The 24,216-nt window shown below is 41.7% G+C and overlaps 2 protein-coding genes across 7 annotated transcripts in view; both read right to left on the bottom strand.

Annotated features, from left to right (window-relative positions):
* Positions 1-6,957: 6,957 nt before the first annotated feature.
* MRPL44 (mitochondrial ribosomal protein L44) lies at positions 6,958-15,176 on the bottom strand. Its single transcript, XM_039486819.1, has 4 exons — positions 14,906-15,176; positions 12,422-12,890; positions 9,144-9,322; positions 6,958-8,284 (listed from the first exon to the last, which is right to left on the bottom strand). Exons 1-4 carry the CDS (start codon positions 15,067-15,069, stop codon positions 8,113-8,115), a joined length of 984 nt encoding a protein of 327 aa, XP_039342753.1. The 5' UTR covers positions 15,070-15,176; the 3' UTR covers positions 6,958-8,112.
* Positions 15,177-16,428: 1,252 nt separating this feature from the next.
* MFF (mitochondrial fission factor) overlaps positions 16,429-24,216 on the bottom strand; it is a 38,771-nt gene continuing 30,983 nt past the window's right edge. For 4 of the 6 annotated variants that reach the window (XM_039489318.1, XM_039489317.1, XM_039489316.1 and 1 more), the window contains 3 exons: positions 22,415-22,477; positions 17,860-17,944; positions 16,429-17,306 (listed from right to left, as the gene is read on the bottom strand). In XM_039489318.1, coding sequence (XP_039345252.1) covers positions 17,175-17,306; positions 17,860-17,944; positions 22,415-22,477 — 280 coding nt within the window. In that variant the 3' untranslated portion in view covers positions 16,429-17,174. The remainder of the gene's footprint in view (positions 17,307-17,859; positions 17,945-22,414; positions 22,478-24,216) is intronic. The other 2 variants (XM_039489319.1, XM_039489322.1) reach the window with 1 other exon arrangement.

The following is a 24,216-nucleotide window of genomic DNA, read 5'->3' on the forward strand; positions in this document are numbered from 1 at the left end:
GTCTCACCTTCTGATTTAACAAGATTCTACTCTTTGTGTACCAACACCATTCCACCGCCTCTCACATATAGCGAGCTGTGCTCACATTGATGGCGTGATAATGACACCTAACTGTTTGACTGGTTTGGAGTAGAGCTGGTTGGAAAAACTTTGATGGAACTATATTCCATCAGAAAATGCAGGTCTGTTGGGAAAAAAAAATGGAAAATAAAAATTTCCACCAATATCAAAAGATCCTGTTTCAACATTTTTTGGAATAAAACATTTCAATTTTTCATTTTGAAACTACTTTTCATTTTGAATTTTCTAATTTTATATTATAGTATAGAATAAAAAAGTCAAAATTAAATATTTTGTCAAAACACTTTTATAAAAAATATTGGAGAGTTTCAAAATTGGGTTTTGTTCTGATTTGGAATGAAGCTAAATTTCAAAATCTGTCACAAAATGGAATTTCTGTTCTCTACAGAGCTATAGTTTGGAAATTTAAAAAATGCTAGCATGATTTATGGGGCCAACTGTCATGATAGCTGATATTTTCTTTAAAGCCCCAGCTCCTGGAGTCAAGTGATTACATGGGAATCTCAGCCTTTGTTCTTTTCAAATGTAAATTTCTAGCTTTTGTGGTTTCAGAGAAAACTTGAAAATGTGAACTCAAAGGGTTAAAAACACCATTTTTTAATTTTAAAAATCCCTTATGATTTCTAAGCCAATCTCCTGATTTTTTTGAGGCCTGATTCCTGAACACTTCGAGCTGGTAATATAGTAAAAAGTTCCACTCATTAAACAAGCGTGATGAAGTCCATGCTTTCTTCCTGCCTAACATAGATAACTGCTATTACCCTCAGTTTAGTCTTCGGTCTCAGTTCATTTTATCTGTTTTAAAAAGCAGTTTCATAGGCTAACATACTAAAGTTTTGAAATATTCCACCTGTTATTGCCATCCCACACCATAAACTCAAGAATTCAATGCTAACTCTCACCCTCCTAGTTAGTACCTTGTCTGCCTTTTAGCAGGCTGAAACATACATGAGCAATAAAAAGCAATTCAGGTGTTTATCATCTTATTATTTTTTATTATTAATTTAATTGGATTAATAACATTTCCTGATAGCCCAGCATAATATTCAGTGCTAGAACTGAGGAAAATCTTCTATTTCCTTCATAAAAAATTGTGGGAAGACAAATTTTTGTAGTGCAGAATGCTTTCAGCTTCTTCAGATTACACCAGTTTGCCATCTTTTTAACAGCTGCACTATTTTCACCAGCAAAAAAGGTGCCAAAAGGCAATCTTAACACAGGCTTTTCCATATTGCATCAGACCATGGGTTTGATTGGTCTATCTAAGAAGTCTTTGTCTCCTGCCTTCTGTAGCAGTCAATATCCGAATGTTAAGAAAAAGTAGACAGAACAAAACCTCATACATTGTACACCTCACCATTTGTGTGAGGCTTTACATGGGTGGGTATGGAAAGGTGCTTTGTAAACCATGCCAATAATGAGCTTGCATCTGTAAGTATGCATTTTGATTAGCCTTATTTTAATGCCCCCCTCCAAATACTTTTGAAGTCACTGGAAGAAGAGGGAAGGCTTCAGACTCTTGTAGCCTGAGGTTTCCCCCTGACTTGCCAGATTGATTTCAAGGCAAAGGAGCCCTCTGCGAGGGGACGGAGGGGTTAACAGCTGTTTAGCTGGTGAACAAGCAATTAACTCCAGCACAGCTGCCCCTTTTCAGCCACTGCTACTCAATGAAAGGGCCATAGGAATGGCTGTTTGGGAGACAGAGGAAGGAGGCTGCTATGGGGAAGGTGGGGCTGACATCCAAAGGTCATAAGAATGGGTGAGAAGCCCCAGCTGGGGAATTTTTCTGTTTACTGCTGATCATGTTATATTATTTTACTTTCTTGATATAATCACTAATCCCTGATGAAAAGACCTTGGTGCCTGCCACTGACGCATTGTGCTGAGTCATTGTGCTCCCACCCTTCCAGCTAACCAGTTATGTCTCTTGATTTATTATGCATGTGACATCACAGAACAAATGGTCAAAGCTAACAACATAGATACGTTATCATCCTTACTGATGACACTAAGAACAGTTTCTAGCTGTTGTCTAACAAGCCCTTATGTTGCTGTCCTGGTGAAAAAACACAGAGATTAAAGAAAAGGTTGAGAACCCCTGCTTTAGCCTACAAGTAGGACCCAGAACCCCTCCCACACCCGCTGCTCTTTGAGTGTGTCTACACTGCAATTAGACACCCATGACTGGCCCATGCCAGCTGACTCCGGCTCTGGGGCTATTTAATTGTGATGTAGGTTGAGGACCCTGAGCCTGAGGTTGAGGACCCTCCACCTCGCAGGGTCTTAGATCCCAGACTGCAGCTTGAATGTCTACACAGCAATTAAACAGCCCCTTAGCTTGAGCCCCGCAAGCCTCTGGCACAGACCACAGTGGCTAAACCAGAGGCAGACATATTATTGGGTCTATACAAGTGGGAAGAAGCATTATTAAATTTTACTTTCTCCCCAGGGCTGCCATTTTCCTATCCCTGCCTCTGTGTGCATTGTGAGCAGCTGCACTGCAGCACATCCATGTGGCTAAAGAACATCAACAGGCTTCACTGTTCTGATTCTGTCACCAGGACTGTGAGTTCACAGAACATCTTTCTATCACAAGAGCAGACTACATTGCCCACCAGTTAGTTTTCTTTTTTTGGATCAATTTATCAACACAAACATGTCATAGATTTGTTTTAGTCAGTAGCAATTCAACCAAAAACAAAACAGCAAAATCCAAAACACACTAAAATCACTAGATTGATTGAACCATTTTGGAAAGATAAAGTCATCCACAAAGGGATGATTACGCCTTTGCAGTAAAGGCATATCTCAGTATTAGACTTCAAAGTCTGTATGTACTTTGGGAGACACAAATGAGGTATTTCAGAGCTTAGCACTGCACTTAGTAAGAGCTGACAATGAGTAAAATTAGAGCTCTTCTGAATTGTAACACCTCACTTAAAAAGGAATGCCAATGCAGAACAAGATTCTTGATGCTTTGTATTCTTCATGGGGTTTAGTACAAAATAGGATGGGGCTGCAGTTTAGTTTAAATTTTCCATTTAGCACACAAGTCCCTGGTTTTAGGAATTGAAAAAAAATCCCAGAATTGCAGTGTAACTTTCAAACTCCAGGTTAACAAGAACAAATGTATAAGGCAACCATATTTTAGTCTTTAAAAAAAACAAAAACCAGTAGCAACCCTTTTATTTATTGTTTCTGTGATTTATTGGTGCTCCCTGCAGTGGCAATGTCTTTGGCTGCCAAAATCAGAGCAAGTTGCATCTTCAGAATAGGGGTATGTACAGAGCAGAGGTTGTGATATCGAATGGTTTAAGGTGCAGCACCAGCAACTCTTGAGATCAGACATAACTTGTTAACGGTGCACAAAGTACTGTGTGCAACAGCAATTTACTCATTTTGGATGCCCAGCCAGGACTTCAATACAAGGAAAAGTATCTTCCCTTTTTTAAAATAATGTCAGCTTCATAATATGGTGAGAGAAAGGAAGGAGAGTTCTCATGGTTACATATAAGGAGAGATGAATCACAATCAGAATATTTGATCTTGGAGATGAATTCCTGATTCCAAACAGCAAAACTTCCTACTGACTTCAGTGGAGTCAAGATTTCACCACTGATATTCAATCCACTTTGTATATTTATAAATTGACTTAAATCCACACTAAAGTACACTTGCATGTTAAATATCAATAGAAAGTTCAAGACAGGGTATTACTTATTAAAGAAACTGGAAAAGAACCAACACAGAATACTGTGCTTTAGGCAAATTTGATTGTTAAAATAGAGATGACACTGAATATTACAGGTTATGCATACAAGAAATTATTACTGTGACCTGATGTATTAAGTGTAACTGTTTTATAATCCTTACTAAATGCAAGGTTTGAAAGAGTTAAAAGGAAAATAAATATAAAACAGAAATCAGTCTATCAAATGAAAAAAACTATAAAGAAAAATTTAACAAGTTGACTCATTAGGTGATTTTAAGAGATTATATATTTCCATGAGTGCTAAGTATCTAACACATCTTTAGTTAATGCCAAGTTAATTTAGTGGTCATGATAATTTCCATAATGAACATCAGTGATAACGGATCTGGATTGCAGTAATGGACTGTATTGATTTTTTTTAAAGTGACATGTTTTAAAAGCTGCTTGATTTACTATCTTCTCTAACTGTCCCATGAGAAATTATATGAGAGGGGATACATTGGCTGAATGCGACCTATGCAGTTGTGCTGAATACATGCAATCCAAATCTTTGCCAGCTAGTTACATGGCTCCTTCCACAGGGCTTAATCCTGCAGCCAGGGAAATCAGTGGCAAAATTCCCACTGACTTCAGTCATGCACAATCACTTCTGTGATCTCCATTTTCAGAGGAAATGAGCATTTTTATCAGACTCTGTAGAAACTGACAGGATCTTTTGAAAAAATGTTTTAAAGATATTTTCTCCTAGATATTTGTTATGGCCTGATTTCAGCAAAACACTTAAGCATGTGATTAATTTAAAGCATGTGAATTATCCCATTCCTATAAAGTGAAGCATTTAAGCACAGGCTAGTCCCACTAAACCAAATACATTAAGCATGTGCTTAATTACTTTGCTGAATTGCAGTCGATCTCAGACTCTTGGAAACTGAAAATTAAAATGTTTTGTTTGGTTGGTTTTTTTTTAATACCAGAAACCCTCTTTTCTGTCATCATATATCCACACTCTAGTCTGTTATGACAGGGCAATTTTGGGTGCTGAGCTACTGACCCACATAATACAGCATAGTAACATTTGATTTGAAAAGGGGGGCGGGGAATGTAAAGCTCTTGCTTTCCAAACATTAGCTACATGTGAAGTAATACATAATGGGGTGGTGTGGGCTTAAGCTTTTATTAACATGAGTTTGGGATAGCTTTTACTAGACCTGAGTTACTGCAAATTATGACACCCATGAAACCAATGAAATCTTAAAAAACAAACAACCCCCGCCCTCCCCACCACCACTGGGTATTCTGTATATACCCTGGGTCCTACCCAACTACTGTCTAAATGAATGGAAAGACTCCTATTAACCTGAATAGGAAGCAGAACGGGCCCTATGAGTCCTAATGTCTCAGAGGAAAAGAAAAAGAACATTCTGGAAACCTCAATTACTAGAACAGCCTTTCTAGACATAATAATGTTACAGTTTTAAAGTCTAATATCTCAGGATCTTCCAGAGCTAGAAACAATAACCTGTTGGAAACTTAGGCATCCCTGGTTTTCCAATGGCATAAATCTTACAATGTTAGTTCCTCACCTTAAATCTTCACTGGTCCACGGCTGAAAATTGCTTAACCTACATCTCAGATCAGTGTAACTATTTTTCTGAAGAGTAAAGGAAGCCTCACTTCACCAGGTTGTTTGAAAAAGACATACACATGTGGCATATGAGACATTGCAAAGCCAATTGAAAAGTTCTTGCTTTAATATCTTCATTTTGTTTGTTTCATTCCTTAAATCCAATGCTTCCATCCTTCCTTAATTCTGTCTCCATTTCACTTCATCTGTTCCCAAACTGTCCTTTACTCTTAAATCCAGGCTTCTGACTGGAGCAATTCCACATACTTATTACATGATAAATTCAATATACCCCGCACTATTCATTTTCTCATCTGCACTCACCCCTACTATGACATTATAATTTTCTGAACTGCCGGGCAGCTTCATGCAGTTCTTTTCTAAAGCCAACCTGCTGGCAAAATGGTGTCTCACACACACACACTCTCTCTCTCTCCCTCCCAGGCATATTAACCTTTTGGGGGTAAAAATCCTGACAGAGTCCTTTTAAAACATAAATACTTCACAACTGAAAAATAGAAGCATGAACTAGTTTCCTCTTTTCAGGTGCTATCATCCATTCTGAATGGAGTGCTGCACTGTGTATAGATATCTATTCTTTTTCAATGGACCTCAAGTTTGTCATAGTGAGAGCAGCATTTTCTTTAGCTGTAATTTTTCAGATAAACCTAAAGGTAGGCAACCAGGCCTTCCTGAGCCCATATCCTATTACTCTCATTTCATGCTATATTGACCATGATACTGTGCATTTTAGTATGAAGCTATTTTTTCCACATAAGTAAATTGCAGTACTAGAAGCAAGCAGAAAGACTACACTTATTTACTCACAAGCATTTCACATGTGCAGAAGTACATGTCGGATATTTGAATGAGGACACATTTGAACAGTGACAGACTTGTGGCTTTCTTTGAATTGACTAACTAGGCTACAGTTTTATTATAACTTATCTTAGGGCCAAACCTTCACCTCTGAAAAACAGCCCTGGTCAGTAGGACTTGACTAGGGAGCTCTGTGGATATTGTGGGATGGAATTCTCATGCCCAGGCTATAGAGCTGCTTCACAGTCACTACTGAAATCTCAGGACGGTGGAGGATTTTGTACCTGCTTTGCCAACGCTCCCCTACCCTACACTGGGGTTTTGGCCAGCAGATACATATAGCTACTTGCCCCATCCATCAGGCAGCACAGCCACCCATAACTGCTCAATTAGATTCACCTAATGAATGCATTTCTCAAGTACCATCTGCATGGTATCAGGTAAGGGAGCACCAGTGAACAGTCCTCTGAACTTCCTACACATTCAGACTCCCTCCACCAACACCACTATACTGGTTCTCTCCTTTTATGAGAGTTTCATGCATAGATCAGATTTTGGCCATAAATGACCATTTTACCTGGAGTGGAGTCTTATTTGCGACTGAGATGAAAAGCTCCATATCACAAAACCAATCCTGAGTTATCTAGTCCTGCCTGACTACCCCTGGTCCAAACTATAGGTAATCACAGGCTTATTTGATAAAGAGTTAGACTAAAATGAATTCCAGATGCAAATCTTTTATTCACATTGGGAATGTACAGATGCAAACTTTCAGAGATTCAACTGCACACAACAGATTCTGAATGTCAAACAGAAAAATGTTATTTTCTGTATGATCAACAATATGTACTGCTAAACCATCAGACTGTACTGAGCATGTAACGATATAGTAGCATCCTCATTAAAGCAGCTTTTTGAGCCAAATGTTCTGAGTGTTAGAAAGGGGTGGTGCAAAGGCAAATAGATTTTCATATAATCCAATATTGTGCATTCCTAGAAAACTGTTCAGTCTGAGCCGTTCAAAAGGGGTGAATTCTATTGGATGGGTGAAACAAAAAGTTAGTGAATATGAAGCACCTAGATCTTTTGTCAACCTAATCACCAGGCCAACAAGAAAAGAAGGTACTCTGTTGATGTTCTTTTATATCATGTAGAAACTTAAGCTCTTTCCTCCCTGTCACTCCAAACAATTTTTTCTAATTAAGAATACCCTCTCTTTCAGTGTCTAGAAACAAATGGCAAATGAACAGTAAATTACCAAATTAGCAAGCAAACCGTTGGTAAGGCCTTAAGAGCATCAGTGTATGCAACTGATGTCAGAGCATATCCTTTATTCTGATCTGTGGTGATACTGATGTGGTAAAATGCATATGAAATATGTCTACCTCAACTCAAGGCCAACTGAATTCAGATGCAAGTCTTATGCTAATGTTACATTTTTACTTCAGTGCTGATTTGTTGTTAATACTCTCAAAACTGGTCCAGATAGCTGTACATAAGTTTTTTTTCCTATATGGAGACAGTTTGCTTTTAAAAAGCAGTCACAGATTACAATACATTTCTACGAGTTGTGTGCTTGGACATATGATCAAGCTCTTAAGCAGGAACTCAGTGGAGGAACCCCCCCTTGCTTTGTTACTGACAAAAAATGTCACATTTTCCTCAGTTGCTTTATAATAGGAAACATTTTACAGAAGGAAAATAAATCTATTCAAGTGTGGAGAATTCTAAAAGTATACGTGATGGCTGGAATTTTCAAAACATATCCTTTATACCAAAGAGCTGAATTGCTGAAGTCTGCTTTTCTGAAACACATTTATACTTAGCATGCAGAACATGGCTCTTGTGGATAGAGAGAAGAAGTAGACTAAGTTGTCTAAGTGCTGCTAATAGCCTTTTCTGCTCTCCATCCCTCTCTTGGTTTAGAGTAGTCCCATGGTTGCCTGTTCTCAGTGTATCCATACAGTTTCCGCAGTGCCACACGGGCAGCTTCTTCCTCTGCAGCTAACACTGTTTCGCCAGGACCTTCAGCTATAAGCTTCTTATCGCTGGGAGGAAAAAAAAAAATCAAGTAAATGTCTTAATGAGAAAATTGTGACCACCACCATGCACCATTAATATATAATACGAGTCCTCTAACCAGCACTTCATATTTATTGGAGGGAAAACATTCAGATTATAGTGGTCTTTTGGGCAACTGTACATGAGTATATACTTGTTGATGGACACTCAAGTAAGAATTACACTGCATTCCTGAAGAAGTACAACTGTGTTAATTCAGATTCACATTCTGTTACCAATTGCCTGAACTATCCAATCTCTGTTAGAACTTTTTAAAAATATACAAGTACATCATCTTGATATGCCTCTCTCTTTTCCTGGTAAACAATCATTTTAAAGTGTCCTGTCTTTACACAGTTCAGCAACAGATTTATTCAAAAATTGTTCAATTAGCAGAGAAAAAAAATCTTCATGGCTACATAAATGAGGCCATGATTTGGCCTTAAATTCTCTGAAGTAATTATTGTATTTCAAGGATTCTCTTGTCAATCCACTTCCCTTTTGCATCCTCCTCCCATGGTACCCCTGAAGCATGGGACAGTTTCATTCTTTTCCAAAGCTGTTCAACAACGTCTGCAAGAACCCTATTAAAATTTGCACCTGCATATGTCTGTACTAGATTATAAACTCCTTGAGACGGGGACTGTCTCTTTATGCATTTGTATGAGAAAAAACATGTCAATCCTCAAACGTTTATATAAGTCCATTGAATAAATAGCATCTTTCTTCTAAAATTATTTTTACATGGCAACTTTAACAAGGGCAACTTGTGAAAAACAGACCATTTCCTTCCTCCCTCCCCATAAAACTGGAATCCGTTTGACTTCGGATGAAAGTTTTACTAACCAGTACAATCCAACGAAGTACAGTGGAAGAACTGTACTGGCTCCTGACTGCCTGGTAAGTCTTGGTTCTGGAGCAGACATATTCCTCTTGGCCAGTTCCTCCACTAGCAAACCCATTGGGTTTGTAACATCCCAGATCTCAAAAAGGTCTTTTCCAATCAGCTGAGGAATTAAGAAGTCCTGAACAAAAACATTACAATTAACAGAAAGGAAGAGAATGAATGCTCTGGTGCCTGGTGTCCCTGACAACAAAAGTAATATAAGGGGGAAGGGAGGAGAGGAGCAGTTAACAGTAAGCTGTTAGCTTCGCTATGTGCAGTGTGCCTTTAAATTAAGGTTGATGAATTTTTATGGTACCCGAGTCTCCCATGCATTCTTATAGTGAAAGACAACACAGCTCAGCAGATCTGGTGCCAACCCATGTGCCAAAATACATACTCACGTAACTCCCTAGCTATAGTTCCTACAGAATACACCGCTACCTCGATATAACACGAATTTGGATATAACGCGGTAAAGCAGTGCTCCGGGGCTGCGCACTCCGGTGGATCAAAGCAAGTTCGATAAAACACGGTTTCACCTATAACGCGGTAAGATTTTTTGGCTCCCAAGGACAGCGTTATATTGAGATAGAGGTGTACTTATGAACTAACCTGTAGGGATATTTTGCGTTGTCTAAATGTACATATCTGAAATAAATGGTACTTTGACTGCTCTGTACTTGTGAGGCACTTTAAATTTTAATTCATTTTTAGCTGGGTCACGCCTTTATTCAAATTACATTAAGAAACCACCCAAAGCTAAATATCACTGCCATATAAGGGATTCTAATTAAAGGGAGAACTGGGATCAGGCCATCTGGAAAATAAAAGCCTTCACAAAATCCAGATTAAAATCACAAATATTGAAAGTGCTACTCAGGGCTTATATAGGATGGTTGAGAACTACAATGAGACCTCTCACCATCTGAGACATTCAAATTGCTAGGACTTAAAATTAAAATAGTCTTTACAAACTGTTTTGCAAAAAGATTAAAGACACTTCACTTTGTTTCTTTTCAAATATTTTGTTAAATAATAGTATTAAGAAGGGGGGAGGGCTAGCTAGGTGGTTTGAGCACTGGCCTGCTAAACCCAGGGTTGTGAGCTCAATCCTTGAGGGGGCCACTTAGGGATCTGGAGCAAAAAATCAGTACTTGGTCTTGCTAGTGAGGGCAGGGGGCTGGACTTGATGACCTTTCAGGGTCCCTTCCAGCTCTATGAGATAGGTATATCTCCATATATTATATTATTTATTAAGGATAACTACAAAAAATTAATTCTTAACATAATTATGAGACCAGCAGGGCTTCCACTACCCTCCAATTAGCCTGCTGCCTGTTGTCCTGTACTGAAAGGCAACAAAAGCTGAAATTCCTAGGCAGCAACTAAGTTAGCATATCTTGCAACTCCAGTTCACCACTGGTGACAACGACAGCAGATGCTGTAGTATAGACAGGACTTGGGTGGTTTAGACAACAGTGGGAAAAAATCATGTTCAAGTCCTCTAAACACTGCAGCTTCTACCATTGCTACCACTGGAGAAATAGAACCAATCTGAATCATGGCTATAAAGCTAGCTAGTGTACCCAAGCCCTGGAACTCTAGGCTTGACTCCGCCATTGATTTGCTGCTTGGCTTGGGCAAGGTCACATAATCTCTCTGTCCCTGTTATTCCCCCAATTATAAAATGGGAATAGCACCACCTACATTTCAGGGATACACAGTACTGAATGCTTTGTAAATGCTAACTAACTACAGAGTTCTGGTAGAAAATCTAATACAGAAATGTTGCATTACAAGATATTTTGAATGAAATTTGTGATCCCTTAAACAATGAGACAGAATTTTCTAAATAGTTGCTTTTTCCTACAGACACATCTGAATGCCATGCAGCAGAAGTAACATGGTTTTGGTTGTTTCATGTTATGTCTCTTAGCTGACATTTCTCTGATTCAAAATAGAAGTAAGTAAATGGCATAAACTGGAAGGATAGCAACTGCTAAAACGACTTCCTTCTCACAATATATTTTAATAAGAAACCTTTTGATGTTCGATTCCAGAGACTCTTGTTAACAAATCTCTAAACTGATTTGACTTTCTATGTATAATGTTAAGAAATTGTAGAGTTTTTCAGGAACAGTTTCATGACTGTACTAACCATCAAATGTTTAAAAAGTTATACTGTAGCCACTGATTCAGCCATAAAATATCTAACAAATCAGGCCAAAAGTAAACAGTGCTACTTAAATAATAAGTTGCTATTCCTTGAAAAGGAGGGGTTGGCTTAGGTAAAGTAGAATCATAGGACTGGAAGGGACCTCTAGGTTATCTAGTTCAGTCCCCTGCACCATGGCAGGTCTATGTATTATCTAGACCATCCCCCACAGGTGTTTGTCTATCCTGCTCTTAAAAATCTTCAACGATGGAGATTCCACAATCTCCGTAGGCAATTTATTCCAGTGCTTAACTCCCTGACAGTTAGGAAGTATTTCCTAATGTCCAATCTAAACCACCCTTGCTGTAATTTAAGCCCATTGCTTCTTTTCCTATCCTCACAGTTTAAGGAGAACAATTTTTCTCCCTCCTCCTTCGAGCTACCTTTTATGTACTTGAAAACTTACGTCCCATCTCAGTCTTCTCTTCTCCAGACTAAACAAACTCTGTTTTTTCAATCTTCCCTTATAGGTCATGTTTTCTAGATCTTTAATTATTTTTGTTGTTCTTCCCTGGATTTTCTGCAATTTGTCCACCTTTTTCCTGAAATGTGATGCCCAGAACTGGACACAATACTCCAGCTAAGGGCCTAATCAGCGCAGAGTAAAACGGAAGAATTATTTCTCATGTCTTGCTTACAAAACTCCTGCTAATCATCCCAGAATGCTGTTTGCTTTTTTTGTAAGTGTTATACTGTTGACTCATATTTAGCTTTTAATCCACTATGACCCCCAGATCCCTTTCTGCAGTACTCTTTCCTAGGCAGTCATTTCCCATTTTGTATGTGCACAACAGATGGTTCCGTCCTTAAGTGGAGTATTTCTCCTAGCTCTTGCATATATGCATATGTTAGACCTGAATGTGGGAAATAAGTTTGTAGGGCGTCTGGCTTTTGCTGGCTGTCAGTGATAAGATACTATTTATTTATTTTTATTTTTGGTCTTATAATTTGAGACTGGGATCCCTACAGCCTTAGAGAGGTGCCAAAGAAATAAAAATAATACCTGTAACTGGTAGTACTTACCCTGATAAATATCCCTGTTTTCTGAGGCCCACTGCTTTCAAACAATGCCCCTATTACAGCAAAGAAAGTCTGCTGCAGCACACTGTCTGGGACAGGAAACTCTGCACAAAGCGTTAAATCCTGTATGGATAGGTTTCTGGCCACATAAGACACAAGTTCCTGGCTCGTGAGAAAATCAACGAGGGCTCGTATCCCTTCAGAGGGCATCTTTGGATAAGCATCTTCAAAGCACTGAGTGAGGTAAGAGCGTGAAAGAGATACCCCTTGTTCAGAAAGTTTGTGATTATCCTGGAGATTGAGGGCAACTGCTTCTTTGTCTAGCCCAAGTTCTTGGCGTCTGGTCTCCTCACTTTTAATATAACAAGAATTAACAAACGCAGTTTTGAGGAGGTCCAAGGAAAAGGTTTCATGAAGTCGGTGGCTAAAAGCCTGTATCTCTGCATGGTAATCCCAGTTAGGCTTCTCTGAACTATAAACATATAAGAGAAAATGAACTCAAGAGTAGAACAGACCTTCCAGACAGTCAATCATCTGTTCCACTAAACAGCTTACATTTGAAACCATTTATTAAAAGGAAATGTAAAAATAAACAGAATATTTCAGACATCTTCAAGTAGGCTTATTGCTAGAGCCCTTCAAATCTGTGGATCCAGACAGTTTTTGCGGATTGTGGATTGGACGCTGATACAAATTTTGTATCCATGCAGGGCTCTAAATATAGCATCTCAAAGGCTGGGAAGAAGTTGTCTGCAGCTCATAGCCTATGAGGCTGCTGTCCCTTAACCTGCCCTTCTCCCTTCTTCAAAAGACATGTCCCTGTGTGAACCCTTTTGACAGATGCTATGCAGGGCTGCCAGCACCGTCTCCCACCAGATCACATGTCCCCAAATATTATTATTTGTTGTTTGCATTACTATAGTCCCTAGGAGCCCTGGATCAGGATCCTGTTGTGCTAGGCCCTGTACAAACACAGAACAAAAAGACAGTCACTGCCCCCACACAGCTAATAATTTAAGTATAAAATGGAAATGATAAATAGATACAGAGAGGGGAGTAAAAGGAAACAATGAGACCCTATACCTCAGCACCATAGGTCAGGGGAGGCCAAACCACGGCTTGAGAGCCAAGTGCAGCTCATGGAGCCCCCCACATTCCCATTCTCCATCTACCAGATGGGGGTGGGGGTGGGGGAGGGGCAGACTCAGGGCTTCTGCCCTGCAGCAGAGTGGTGGGACAAGGGCAGAGGTGGCCAAACTACAGCGCACGGGCCACATCCAGCCCGTGGGACTGTCCCCCCTCCCCCACAGCCTCAGCTTGCTCGCTCTGCCGCCGGCGCAATGCTCTGGGCGGCAGGGCTGTGAGCTCCTGGGACAGCACAACTGCAGAGCCTGGCCTGAGCAGGTGCTCTGTGCTGCGTGGTGGGCACCGCGGCTGTAGTGCTGCCAGCCACAGGCGCGGTAAGGGGACATTTGGGGGGGCTGGATAGAGGGCAGGGGAGTTTGGTGGTCGGGGGTAGGGGTCCTGGGGGGGGCCATCAGGAATGAGAGGAGAGGTTGGATGGGGCGGCGGGGATCCGGGGGCAGTCAGGGGACAGGGAGTGGGGGTGTGGATGGGGCAGGGGTTCCAGGGGCTATTAGGGAACAGGGGGGATTGGATGGGGCAGGAGTCCCGGGGGCGGGGGGCAAATAGGAGGTAGGGCCAGGCCACGACCCGCTCCCCTAACCAGGCCTCCATACAACTTACGAAACCTGATGCGGCCCTCAGGCCAAAAAGTTTGCCCACCCCTAGGCTAGGGGCTTCTGCTCCATGGGGGGGGGGGTAGGGGTTTTGGGCCTCAGACCCCGGGGGCCCCTCCCACGTGGCTGACACCCTGAGCCTCGGCAGGTCCCTCCTGCGTGATTGACGCCCTGAGCAGGCGCATGCTCCGTCCAGCTCAGAGGGTCAGTAAGTTTGGCGACCCCTGCCACAGGCCAGAGTCTCAGCACACCAGCACTCTAGATATGGCCAAGCTTTGCGTTGGCGTTATGCAAAAGGAGCCTGAGGGAGGATTTTGAACGAGAGGCCCGTGCACCTTGTCCGCACTAAAACTGAGCTGCGGGGGGCAGGACCCAGCGCACGCTGCTGTAATAGTGACAATAAACAACAATGTTGGTCTGGGCCAGGCGCCTCCGCGCCCTGTGCTGGTTCCCGAGGGGGGGCGGGGGGCCCAGCAGGAGGAAGGATGTGCGGGGTGTGTGTGAAGGGAGACAGAGACCCGGGACAGCCTAACCTGGGCCTACCAGAGACCTTCCCCCACCTGCGCCCGGCCTCGGGGCCCAGGAGCGGGGGAGCTGGCGGCAGAAGCGGGCAGGGGGAGAGGAAGAACGGAGCGACCGGGACCGAGGCAGGGGAAGGAGCGGGGCCCCCAGCGGGGGATGGGGGCCCCCAGCACGGGGCGGTAGGGCCGGGGGGACCCAACCCGGGAGCGCTGGACCCGGCTCTTACCGGCGGGTAACGGGCGCCAGCAGCCGCTGCTGCTCCAGGTAGGCGCGGAGCCAGAGCTTCTTGTCCCGGCGCTGCTGATGCTGGAGGCAGAGCGCGGCCCGCCCGGCCCCGCCGGCAGCGGCCAGGAGGCGGCGAGGCGCCCGCAGTAGAAGCCCCGTCGCCATAGCTGCTCGGCGCGGACCGGGAACAGGAAGGAGCCGCCATGAGAGCGGCCGCGGGAAACAGCCCTCGGCCCTTCAGTTCCGGGGCGAAACGTTCCGGGCGCGCCTTAGCGCGTGACCCGCCAGAGACAGGGCGGCTCTGGGGACTTCAATTCCCAGCAGGCGCTGCTCCAGCCACAGCCCCCCCGCGTGCCGAGAGCTGTAGTGTTCCGGGCCCACCGCTACCCTGCAAGGGCGGCCGGGGCGCCGTGTGCACGGGCGGGGACAACGCCCTAGCCCACGTTAGCCCGATGCCGGGCCAGGGCCACCCACAGCCAGGGGAAGAGGCGGGACCCGCCCCTTTACCTTAACCTCTTCCTGCCCCTGCCCTGTCTAACAGCTGCCTAGATTAGGGCATATGCACCTGGGTGCTGCTCTGACCCCAGTTTAGGGTTGCCAACCTTCCAGGATTGTCCTACAATCTTCAGGAATTAAAGATTATGTCATGTGATCAAACCTCCAAGAATATGTCCAACCATAATTGGCAACTCAGGCCAGAAAGCTGCAGTGTGGCCTCATCCCAGCACACATCAGCTTTGCAGTTGCTGCATTAATGAAAACAGCAGCACAGCACCCAGCTAACTCTTCTCAGGAGCTCTAAGCACTCACCGCTGTCCTACATCAACAGCCTACACTACCAGTGAGGGCTGCACTCTCATCCCACCCTCTCTCAGCTGATCATACATATTTTAAGAATGAAGACTGCTGGGGGAGGCCAGGCTGTTTAAATAACTAAAAATAAACACACTAGCCAATTCCTTGTAGCACAGTGTAGACAAAACTCAAAGGGTGTGCATGAGTGGGGTGTTGATGAATATATAACATTCAGCAAAATGGGAAACCTGCTTCCAACCACAAGTTACTGAGAGCTAGGGTATTTTGCCTTTAATACAGACCCCTACAGATTTTCTTCCGTTGCCTTTTAGAAAATTCTTTGCCTGCCTTTTAAAGATAATTGATTTAAAATTTAAGAACTAAAAAGCACATGCTGAATCTCAGTAAGTTTCCAAATTGGATGTTATGAATAGCAAATTCAATAAACTTCTCTTTCTACCTATGAGAGAGGTAGATGAGATATCTGTGAAGACACTCAGCATCTCTAGTTTTACGTAATGAAACGGATAAGTAAGTGTGGGACAGCGATTCTGGAAATGATGCCTGGTTAGAGGAAGTGAAGAGGAAGCATATTTAGCATTTTGAAGGAAGAATACATTTTTGTCTGAAAATACAGGATTCCTGCACATTTGAATGAAATAGCGTTTAAGAATTCCCAAGATAAGACAGGTCATGAAAACCTTTTAAAAACTTACATTAAATTCTGTGTTGGTTTGACAGATTTATTAAATACACTACATTGGTACCTTATATTTCATAATCTTTAGATCACTTACAGACAGACTCGTTTAAAAATGTCTTTTATAGAAAAACATCTGCAAAATTAAAGCTAAAATATGAAAATACATATTACACACTGGATAATCTGCTGAATCATGTTAGCAAAGAATGCCTTTCATTCAATCTGTACATGTGCATAAACAAGGGATATATTCATGAACTAAGGTTGCTGGGGTTTTTTTTTGTTTTGTTTTGTTTTGAAATCTGGCACACTGCTGTAACTAATCTGGCTAAAGGAAAACTAGTGCAATAATATTTAACCATAAAATTACTGCATCTAACAAGAGAACAACAATAAAAAAAACTTCATACTTGTATTACGTACTTTGTTTACAGAGACTTTCTTTTCCAAATCCATTCTCTTCCTACCACAAGAGAGACAATGATTATTTCTGCATCCTTACATACCAGAAAAGCAAATTCCTTTCCAAAATGAGTCTATCTATATTTACATTGAGACATGCAAAGGGACGATACTGTAAGTATGTGAGTACAAACTGATAAAAATAAATATTACTGAGCAACAGAATGTCCCTTTAACACTGTAACTCTACAGCCTTTTTCTGTGGCAGAAGTTCTCAGTGCATGGATTATAAAACAGCATACCATTTAGAGACAAAAAATTTTGCAAATTCTTTATATTTCCAGCTATTAAATCTTTTGGAGAGCTGTGTCTAGCGCCGAAACCACAGCCAGCTATTGAGTAGCCAGAAAGCTACAGTAATTGAGTACATGATCATTTCTCTTTTAGCGCGCTCTTTGTTTTCTTCTTCCAGAAGCTGTAGACGGCGATTAAGTTTGATTATCTAAAAAAAGAAAGTCTGCTTTAGTGCCTGGTATAAGACTGCTAGATTCTCTAAAGAATATATAAAAAAGTATGTGGAATGCATTATTCTTAAAGATTAGATTGCACAACCTCACTGTTTAGGAGGTTCATTGACTGAGGACAACATTTTCCAGTTTTTGTTCAGTTCTTTATTAGGGAAATAACTTGCATTGATCTTGTAGAAAGCTGGGTCCCCCTCCTCTTAACTGTTACATAGTCATGCTATATTTAACTCTTTTCTTCTTTCCTCATCAATCAGTCAATCCTCAAGACCACTATATACCATACTTGTTATTCTTCTATGAATTCCTTTGTGTCTGCCAACATCCCTCTGACATTGAGATGCCCAGAATAATACAGAGTATTCTAGGTGCAGTTGTGCCAGTGAATACAGAGATGACCAATTACCACTGATCTGATGTCAGAGATATTCTGCCTTTGCAAATTATAGTGAAATCACATATCTAACCTGTTCTCCCATTTTCAGCTCTAAATCTTTTTCTTTATCTCACCAGCAAGCATATTTTAAATACCTGTCGTCTTAAGGAAGCCGCATCCACAACTGACATGTCATCTGGAGTTCCCTCAAGTGTTGTATCCAAGTTTGAAAGACCGTACCTATCAGAGGGGGGGAAAAGTTTAGATGCTCTACATGTTGAGTGAGGAGTAATTGGTACATTATTTGATGTTCTCTGTAAGAAACAGGAATTTTCAGAAAAAAAGCTCTTTTCCAACTTTTAAAAAAAGCATCTGATGCTTTAGGGCCCTAATTCAAGAAAACACTTAGACACGGGCTCATGTCCCATTTACTTTAATGTTTGCATGTGCTTAAGTGCTTGGCTGAATTGGGGCTTTAATGCTTTCCAGGACTAAGTGTTTTGTAGATGCTCTACAAAACTAAGAGCTGGGGGAAGTAATCTTCATTGTGGCTTGGACCGTAAGGTAAATCTCTCAGAATTGCTTGATCTAATATTGAACCTTGCAAAGAGCTTGAGCCAAAACCTCAAAAATATAGTTGAGACATTTAACAGATCTGATAGATCAGATATTGAAATCCTATATGAAGGCAATACAAATAAATACAATATTCAAACTAAATGCTTATATTAACAAAAAAATAAACTTGAGAATGTGTATTAGCTTAGAACAGGGGTTCTCAAACTTCACTGCACCACAACCCCCTTCTGAGAAAAAAAAAATATTACATGACCCCAGGAGGGGGGACCGAAGCCTGAGGCTGCCAAAGCCCAGCTGCCCCGGGCTGGGGTGTCAAAACTGAAGCCCATGGGCTTCAGCCCCAGACAAGGGCCCTGTAACCTAAGCACTGCCACCCAGGGCTGAAGCACAGTTTGAGAATCGCTGGCTTAGAAACTTTGCAAACAAAGAAAGGCCACTATCCCTGAGGTCATAATCCAACAAAGAGCCTTCTAGAGAAAAGTTCAGAAATAAATCATTTTTATATAATTCTGAAGAAGCTGGAAGAGAAGAGGGTATTTTACCCCAGGGAGCTAAGAATAATCTCCCCCAAACTGACATCTGTTGAGGCTAGAGCTCCTGATACTCTTAGCTCTCAACCAGAGACTGGGAAGCTAGTAACGCCCTTGCCAATGAGTTCTGAATCACTGCCACTGAATTTCATAAACCCTTAGGGTACAGCTACACTGCACACTTCTTGCAGCAGCATTTCGAGTACATATGCTGCATGCCTCCCCAGCATGAATATAAAGAACAGGATAGATGATGAGGCACTGCTTACACAAGTGAAGACTTGCCTGAACACTGTGGGTGTGTACCCTACCAGGCTTTCTACATGCTCAAGCACTACCATCCCCATCTGCACTGCTATTTTTAGCAGTGTAGAGTCCCACTGCCTCCCCTGCCAGAGTGGAAAGAGAGCTCTCCACTGCCACAATCATTCTTTGCTGCCTCTCCCCTGACAGAGCCTTTCACTGATGTAGCTACACACCAGAGTGCGAATGCAGCGTGTAGCTACATGTACCCAACTGCCGTCAGTGGCATGCAGTATAGACGTACACTTTAGAAAATAAGTTAGGTTCCAGGCCACTTCCTGGACAGCCCACCCAATATGGTGATTATTTTATGCTTTAAAAGAAGGACAATGAGTGCACTAATTTAACTCCAGTGTAGATTTAGCTAATTAACTGTACATTAAATCAAGAAGGGTTTCTATCCAAATTAACCTTGATCAAAGCACATTTATTACAGGCTGGCATGGTGCTGACAGTTCGAGAAACCTAATAAATGAATTTGCTTTGACCATCAAAGGCTACCTCTTAATAAGATTTTCTTGCAGCAAATAACAGTTACAAGTAATCTCAGGTATTACACCTTCATCTGAGTGTCTGACTTTTTTTTTTTTTTTTTTTTTAACTTTAAAGTCAAATTTTCCTATTTTATTTATTTATTTCTCTCTCTCTCTCTCTTTCCTGTGGTGGTGATATGATGTGAGGAAAAAAACCCTGCAAACAGCATGGGAAACTGACTCCTTAAACTGGGAAAACAATGAGACTTAAGATACAGAGTGCTGGTAAATGCAGAAAAGAAATAAACTAGAAAATGAATTTTTGTACATAATCCCTCAATTATAGTAACTGTAGGCTACTATAAAAATCAGATGCAAGTGGGATTCTTTTAATTGGCAGTGTCCCTTTAAATAAGGAAAGTTCTTTTGCATTTAAGATTCTCTTGGGCCACTTATAGTGAAACAAGTTTCTGTGGAGTGCAATTAGCTGAATACACAATTTAACTAGAATTCATAATTTCTTCTAGTTACAGGTCAGTTACCCTGTAGTTTGTCAATATTTTGGTGGTTTAAAAAAATTAAATTGAAGCTTTGATGACAATGAGAACCCTGAGAGATGCTGTGTCTGAAAGAGATCGGCTGCATTATCAATTGATATGTGAAAAAACTAGTTTTTGAAAGGCAAGGAACTGCAGTGAACTTTGTTAAGGGACAACCTGATTAGGCAACCTCCTGTCAAAAGAGCCACCGTCATCCTCAGTCACTATAAAACAAAAATGTCCTTACCTATAAGGACAATTAAAACAGGGGGACTTTTAAAATTCAATTTACTGTGGGTTATTCATGCTGTTTACTATTTACATTTCCCTCAGCTTGGACTATATGAAAATCAATGAAGTGTTTCACTTTCAGGATCTCTCTACTGCAGCAATCAGGTTGCACATACAGCAGAGGAATGTTTAAATCTACATTTCAGTACGTTAAAAACCACTGTGAAGATTTCTGCTGGTCTAGGTTTTATAAAACACTGTAGAAAAAAACTAAATTTTCTGCCAAATTTGAATCCAAGGATCCTTTCTCAGAGATAACCAGTATCCATAGACTTGATGAGTACAATTCTGTTTCATCTTTATTGGGCATATTTCCTGGAGGAAAAAAAATATGAACTAGGCACAGTCCCCTAAACCAGAGAGGGAATGTATCTGTCCTCGAGCTGTTTTAAGGGGATCATCTCACAGGGCATCTAGGAAATGAATCCTCAGGTTTTACCTAACTATAGTCTGGAGAGAATAAAAATATACATTCTCGATGGGCGAAACTGCCTCCATCCCTTCCAGAACTGCAGGAAGCGACACTGGCTGGAATTCAAAGACAACTCTGCATTAGTCCCCTCAGGACAGTGCTGTTATGCCACAGAGGTAGAAAGCTCTATCTGAATTGGAGCAAATGTATATGTGCAGAAACGTTAAAATTCCTCGCAGCAAGGAAGACTTGATACCGAGGCCAGGTGGAGGCAGCTTATATTAAATGTTTCCACATGGCATTATTTCCTAATGTTGTGATGACACAAAGGCCTTTTTCTTGCTTCCGATATAGCTGTGGCATAATACTTAAATGGTATAAATCACTCAGACTTTCCACTACAATTGCTCCAGCCATCTCCCTTTGCTTAATCTGTCACAGGTCATTTGTAAGGGAGTAGGGAGCTTTTAAAGGGGCAACTGCATCAATGGCTGAAGAAAGAAAAAAAAAAAGGCATATAAAATTCCCACCAGACCACTTGCAGACCAGTCTGTTGGCACCACAATCCTAACCCTCAGAGCTGGCTGAAACTGCACTGGTTCTATCAATCAATCTCCTCAGATGGCATATTGAAAACAGATCCATCACTCCAATGACACAGGTGCACTCCAACCTCAGACTGCAGCAGTTATGGGAAGTCTATGACAAGTGTATCATTATTACCTCACCAAGCTCCAACCCCCTTCCAAATATTAGATCCAGATTGCAATCAGCTATATTGGCAGAGCAAGAAATCACTCTCAATTATGAAAGATATAAATTCCCAAGTCAACCCAGAAGAATGATCTGTATGGATCCGGACTTGGAGATCTGTTGAGGGTTATTTTTATAGACCAATTTTTCTGACTTTAAAACATTAATGTTTAGATAACAGAAAAAGGAGTTACTGTCCCTACTCAGCTTTTAAAAATCTTTATAACTTTTGTATATTCAGGATGTCTACTTTGGGGAGATGGCAGTGGTGGTAAAGAGTGGGAGGTGGAAGATGTGATATTTACATAATATGCAGAAAGAAAGCTTTATTTCTCAGTCTCAGCTATCAGATCATAAATTAGGTTTTTACCCACTTACATTGAAATGACACCCATCTAACAGAAAAATGGATGTGGGAAACCCCATGCAAAACAATAATAGGCACATTATTGAAAACTTCTACATTTTACTGTTCACACCAGTTTATTTACTTCCCTCAGAGAAAAGCAGAGATCAGAGGCCCAATGGACGTACTACCACATGTGCTTCTATCATACATTAAAAGCTTCAATTGACATATTGAAACTGAATTCTAAAGCTTACAACATATTTTAAGGACCTGAACCTTAATGAGAGCTTTGCTAATGACTGTGATGGGCATACGGTCATGCCCTACAGAACATCTCTATGCACAGAAAGGATGTTGATCAAGTGTTATGTTAAGCATAAGTGGCCCAAAAACTATTTTGGGATTCAGTAATCAAGAACAATTAAGTCATGAAATTTAAAGCCTAAAATAGTGCACCCTGACTAAAAAGAAATATGTTTACCTGGTGTTTTCATGATGAGGGTTAGAGGAAGTGGCAGCAGCCGACCCACCTCGTAACACAGACCTACGGCAGGTTATTGCAGAAAGAAGTCACAAGACAGAAGCAGGAAACAGCATAAACACAGAGAAAAGATACAACAAAAGAAACAAAGACAAAGAAATGTCAAAATATTTTCAATTATATTGTATGGTATTTCAATACAATATAATATCTAGTTAATATCGTGTTGTAAACTGTATTTTCAAAATACCCCATTTAATATTCTTTTTATTTAATATAGCACTAACAAGAAAAGTATGCAGCTATCGTAACAACCTAGTCATTCTTGATGGTATAGACTGATTTATGGGAATATATGCTGTTGAGATACAAGTCTGTGAATAAGAGCTCTTGATATAGGCTTTTTAAATGCTAATAATGAAAAACAATCTCAGCGCCTTCTCTTCTCCCCTTCACTTAGTGTCTTTCTTCCCAAGTTCTTTTTTAACTCTTTCCTTTCTGTCCTCTTCCGATCCATCTCAGGAGAAATTGAAGAGCCCAGGCTTCTCAAGTTGCTACAATTGTGTCTAGTATGCTCATGGCTGCTGAACAGGTAGGAAGGTCCTGATTTCCAGAACTGCTGAGCACCCCAGCACCTCCTAAGTTACTGTGGAGTTGCGGGTGTTTAGTACTTCTCAAAATGAGGCTGTAACTGACCTCTAGCATCTGTCTCTTTGCTGAAACATCTATGATGTGTAATCACTTCTCCAAGGGGTTGGGGTCTCTTTTTTCACTCTTATCTCACTTATGGGCAGCTGCAGACATCTGCATAACATGCTAGTCCCAAGTATATACCGTACTAGGTTTTATAACAAGACTAAAGAATCCAAGTGTGATGACCCTTAGAGCAGAAATGTGTGGGGAAGAGGATACACACAGCCCACAGGTCTGGCACTGAGAAGGCTGAGAGAACACTCTCCAGGGAAGGAGTAGAGGTGAGCAGCCATGCGCACAAAACAACACACAAAAACCTCACAATTAATAGTTTCATTTCAAGAAGATGAAGATTGAGGTGCACAAGCAGAATTGTGCAGAAACCTTGCACTGTGCTTACTTGCACTAGGCCTGGCTCTGATCAGTAATATTGATGCTTAACTTACATCAGCAACAAACTCACCCATAAAATTAAAAATAAAAAAAAGTGTGCACAACATACTCCGAACACTAGCCAGCAGAATGTGAAATCAGTGCAGAAATAGGGTTGCCAACTTTCTGATTGCCGAAAATTGAACACCCTTGCCCTGCTCGCTTCCTCGCGGCCCCACCCCCACTCACTCCATCCCCCTACCTCCCTGTTGCTCTCCCCTGACTCATTTTCACTAGGCTGGGGCAGTGGGTTGGGGGCGGAAGACTGCTCCAGCTGGGGGTGCAGACTCTGGGGTGGGGCTGGGTTGAGGAGTTTGGGGTGCAGGATGGGGCTCAGGGCTGGGGCAGAGGGATTGGGATGTGGGAGGGGTTGTGGGGTGCAGGCTCCAGGAGGGGGCGAGGGGAGCAAGCTCCAGGCAGCGCTTATCTCAGGCAGCTCCTGGAAGCGACCGGCATGTCCTTGTGGCCCCTAGATGCAGGGGTGGCCAGGCAGCTCCACGCGCTGCCCTCGCCTACAGGTGCTGTCCCCGCAGCTCCCATTGGCTGTGGTTCCGGCCAACGGGAGCCTTGGAGTTAGCGCCTGCAGGTGGGGAAGAGCACTTGGAACCGCCTGGTTGCCTCTACACCTAGGGGCTGCAGGGATATGCTGGCCGCTTCTGGAAGCCGTGCAGAGCCAG

This window comes from Mauremys reevesii, linkage group 9 (assembly GCF_016161935.1).
Source record: "Mauremys reevesii isolate NIE-2019 linkage group 9, ASM1616193v1, whole genome shotgun sequence".
Lineage (NCBI taxonomy): Eukaryota > Metazoa > Chordata > Testudines > Geoemydidae > Mauremys > Mauremys reevesii.

Bases quoted from the DNA above. Each gene is read 5' to 3' on its own strand.
- MRPL44 (XM_039486819.1), bottom strand. From the start codon at position 15,069: ATGGCGACGGGGCTTCTACTGCGGGCGCCTCGCCGCCTCCTGGCCGCT. The intron at 9,323-12,421 runs GTAAGTACTACC...GTTTTTGTTCAG, and splicing joins AAACAGGGATATTTATCAGG to GACTTCTTAATTCCTCAGCT. The intron at 8,285-9,143 runs GTTAGTAAAACT...TTTTCCTCCCAG, and splicing joins TACTTCGTTGGATTGTACTG to CGATAAGAAGCTTATAGCTG.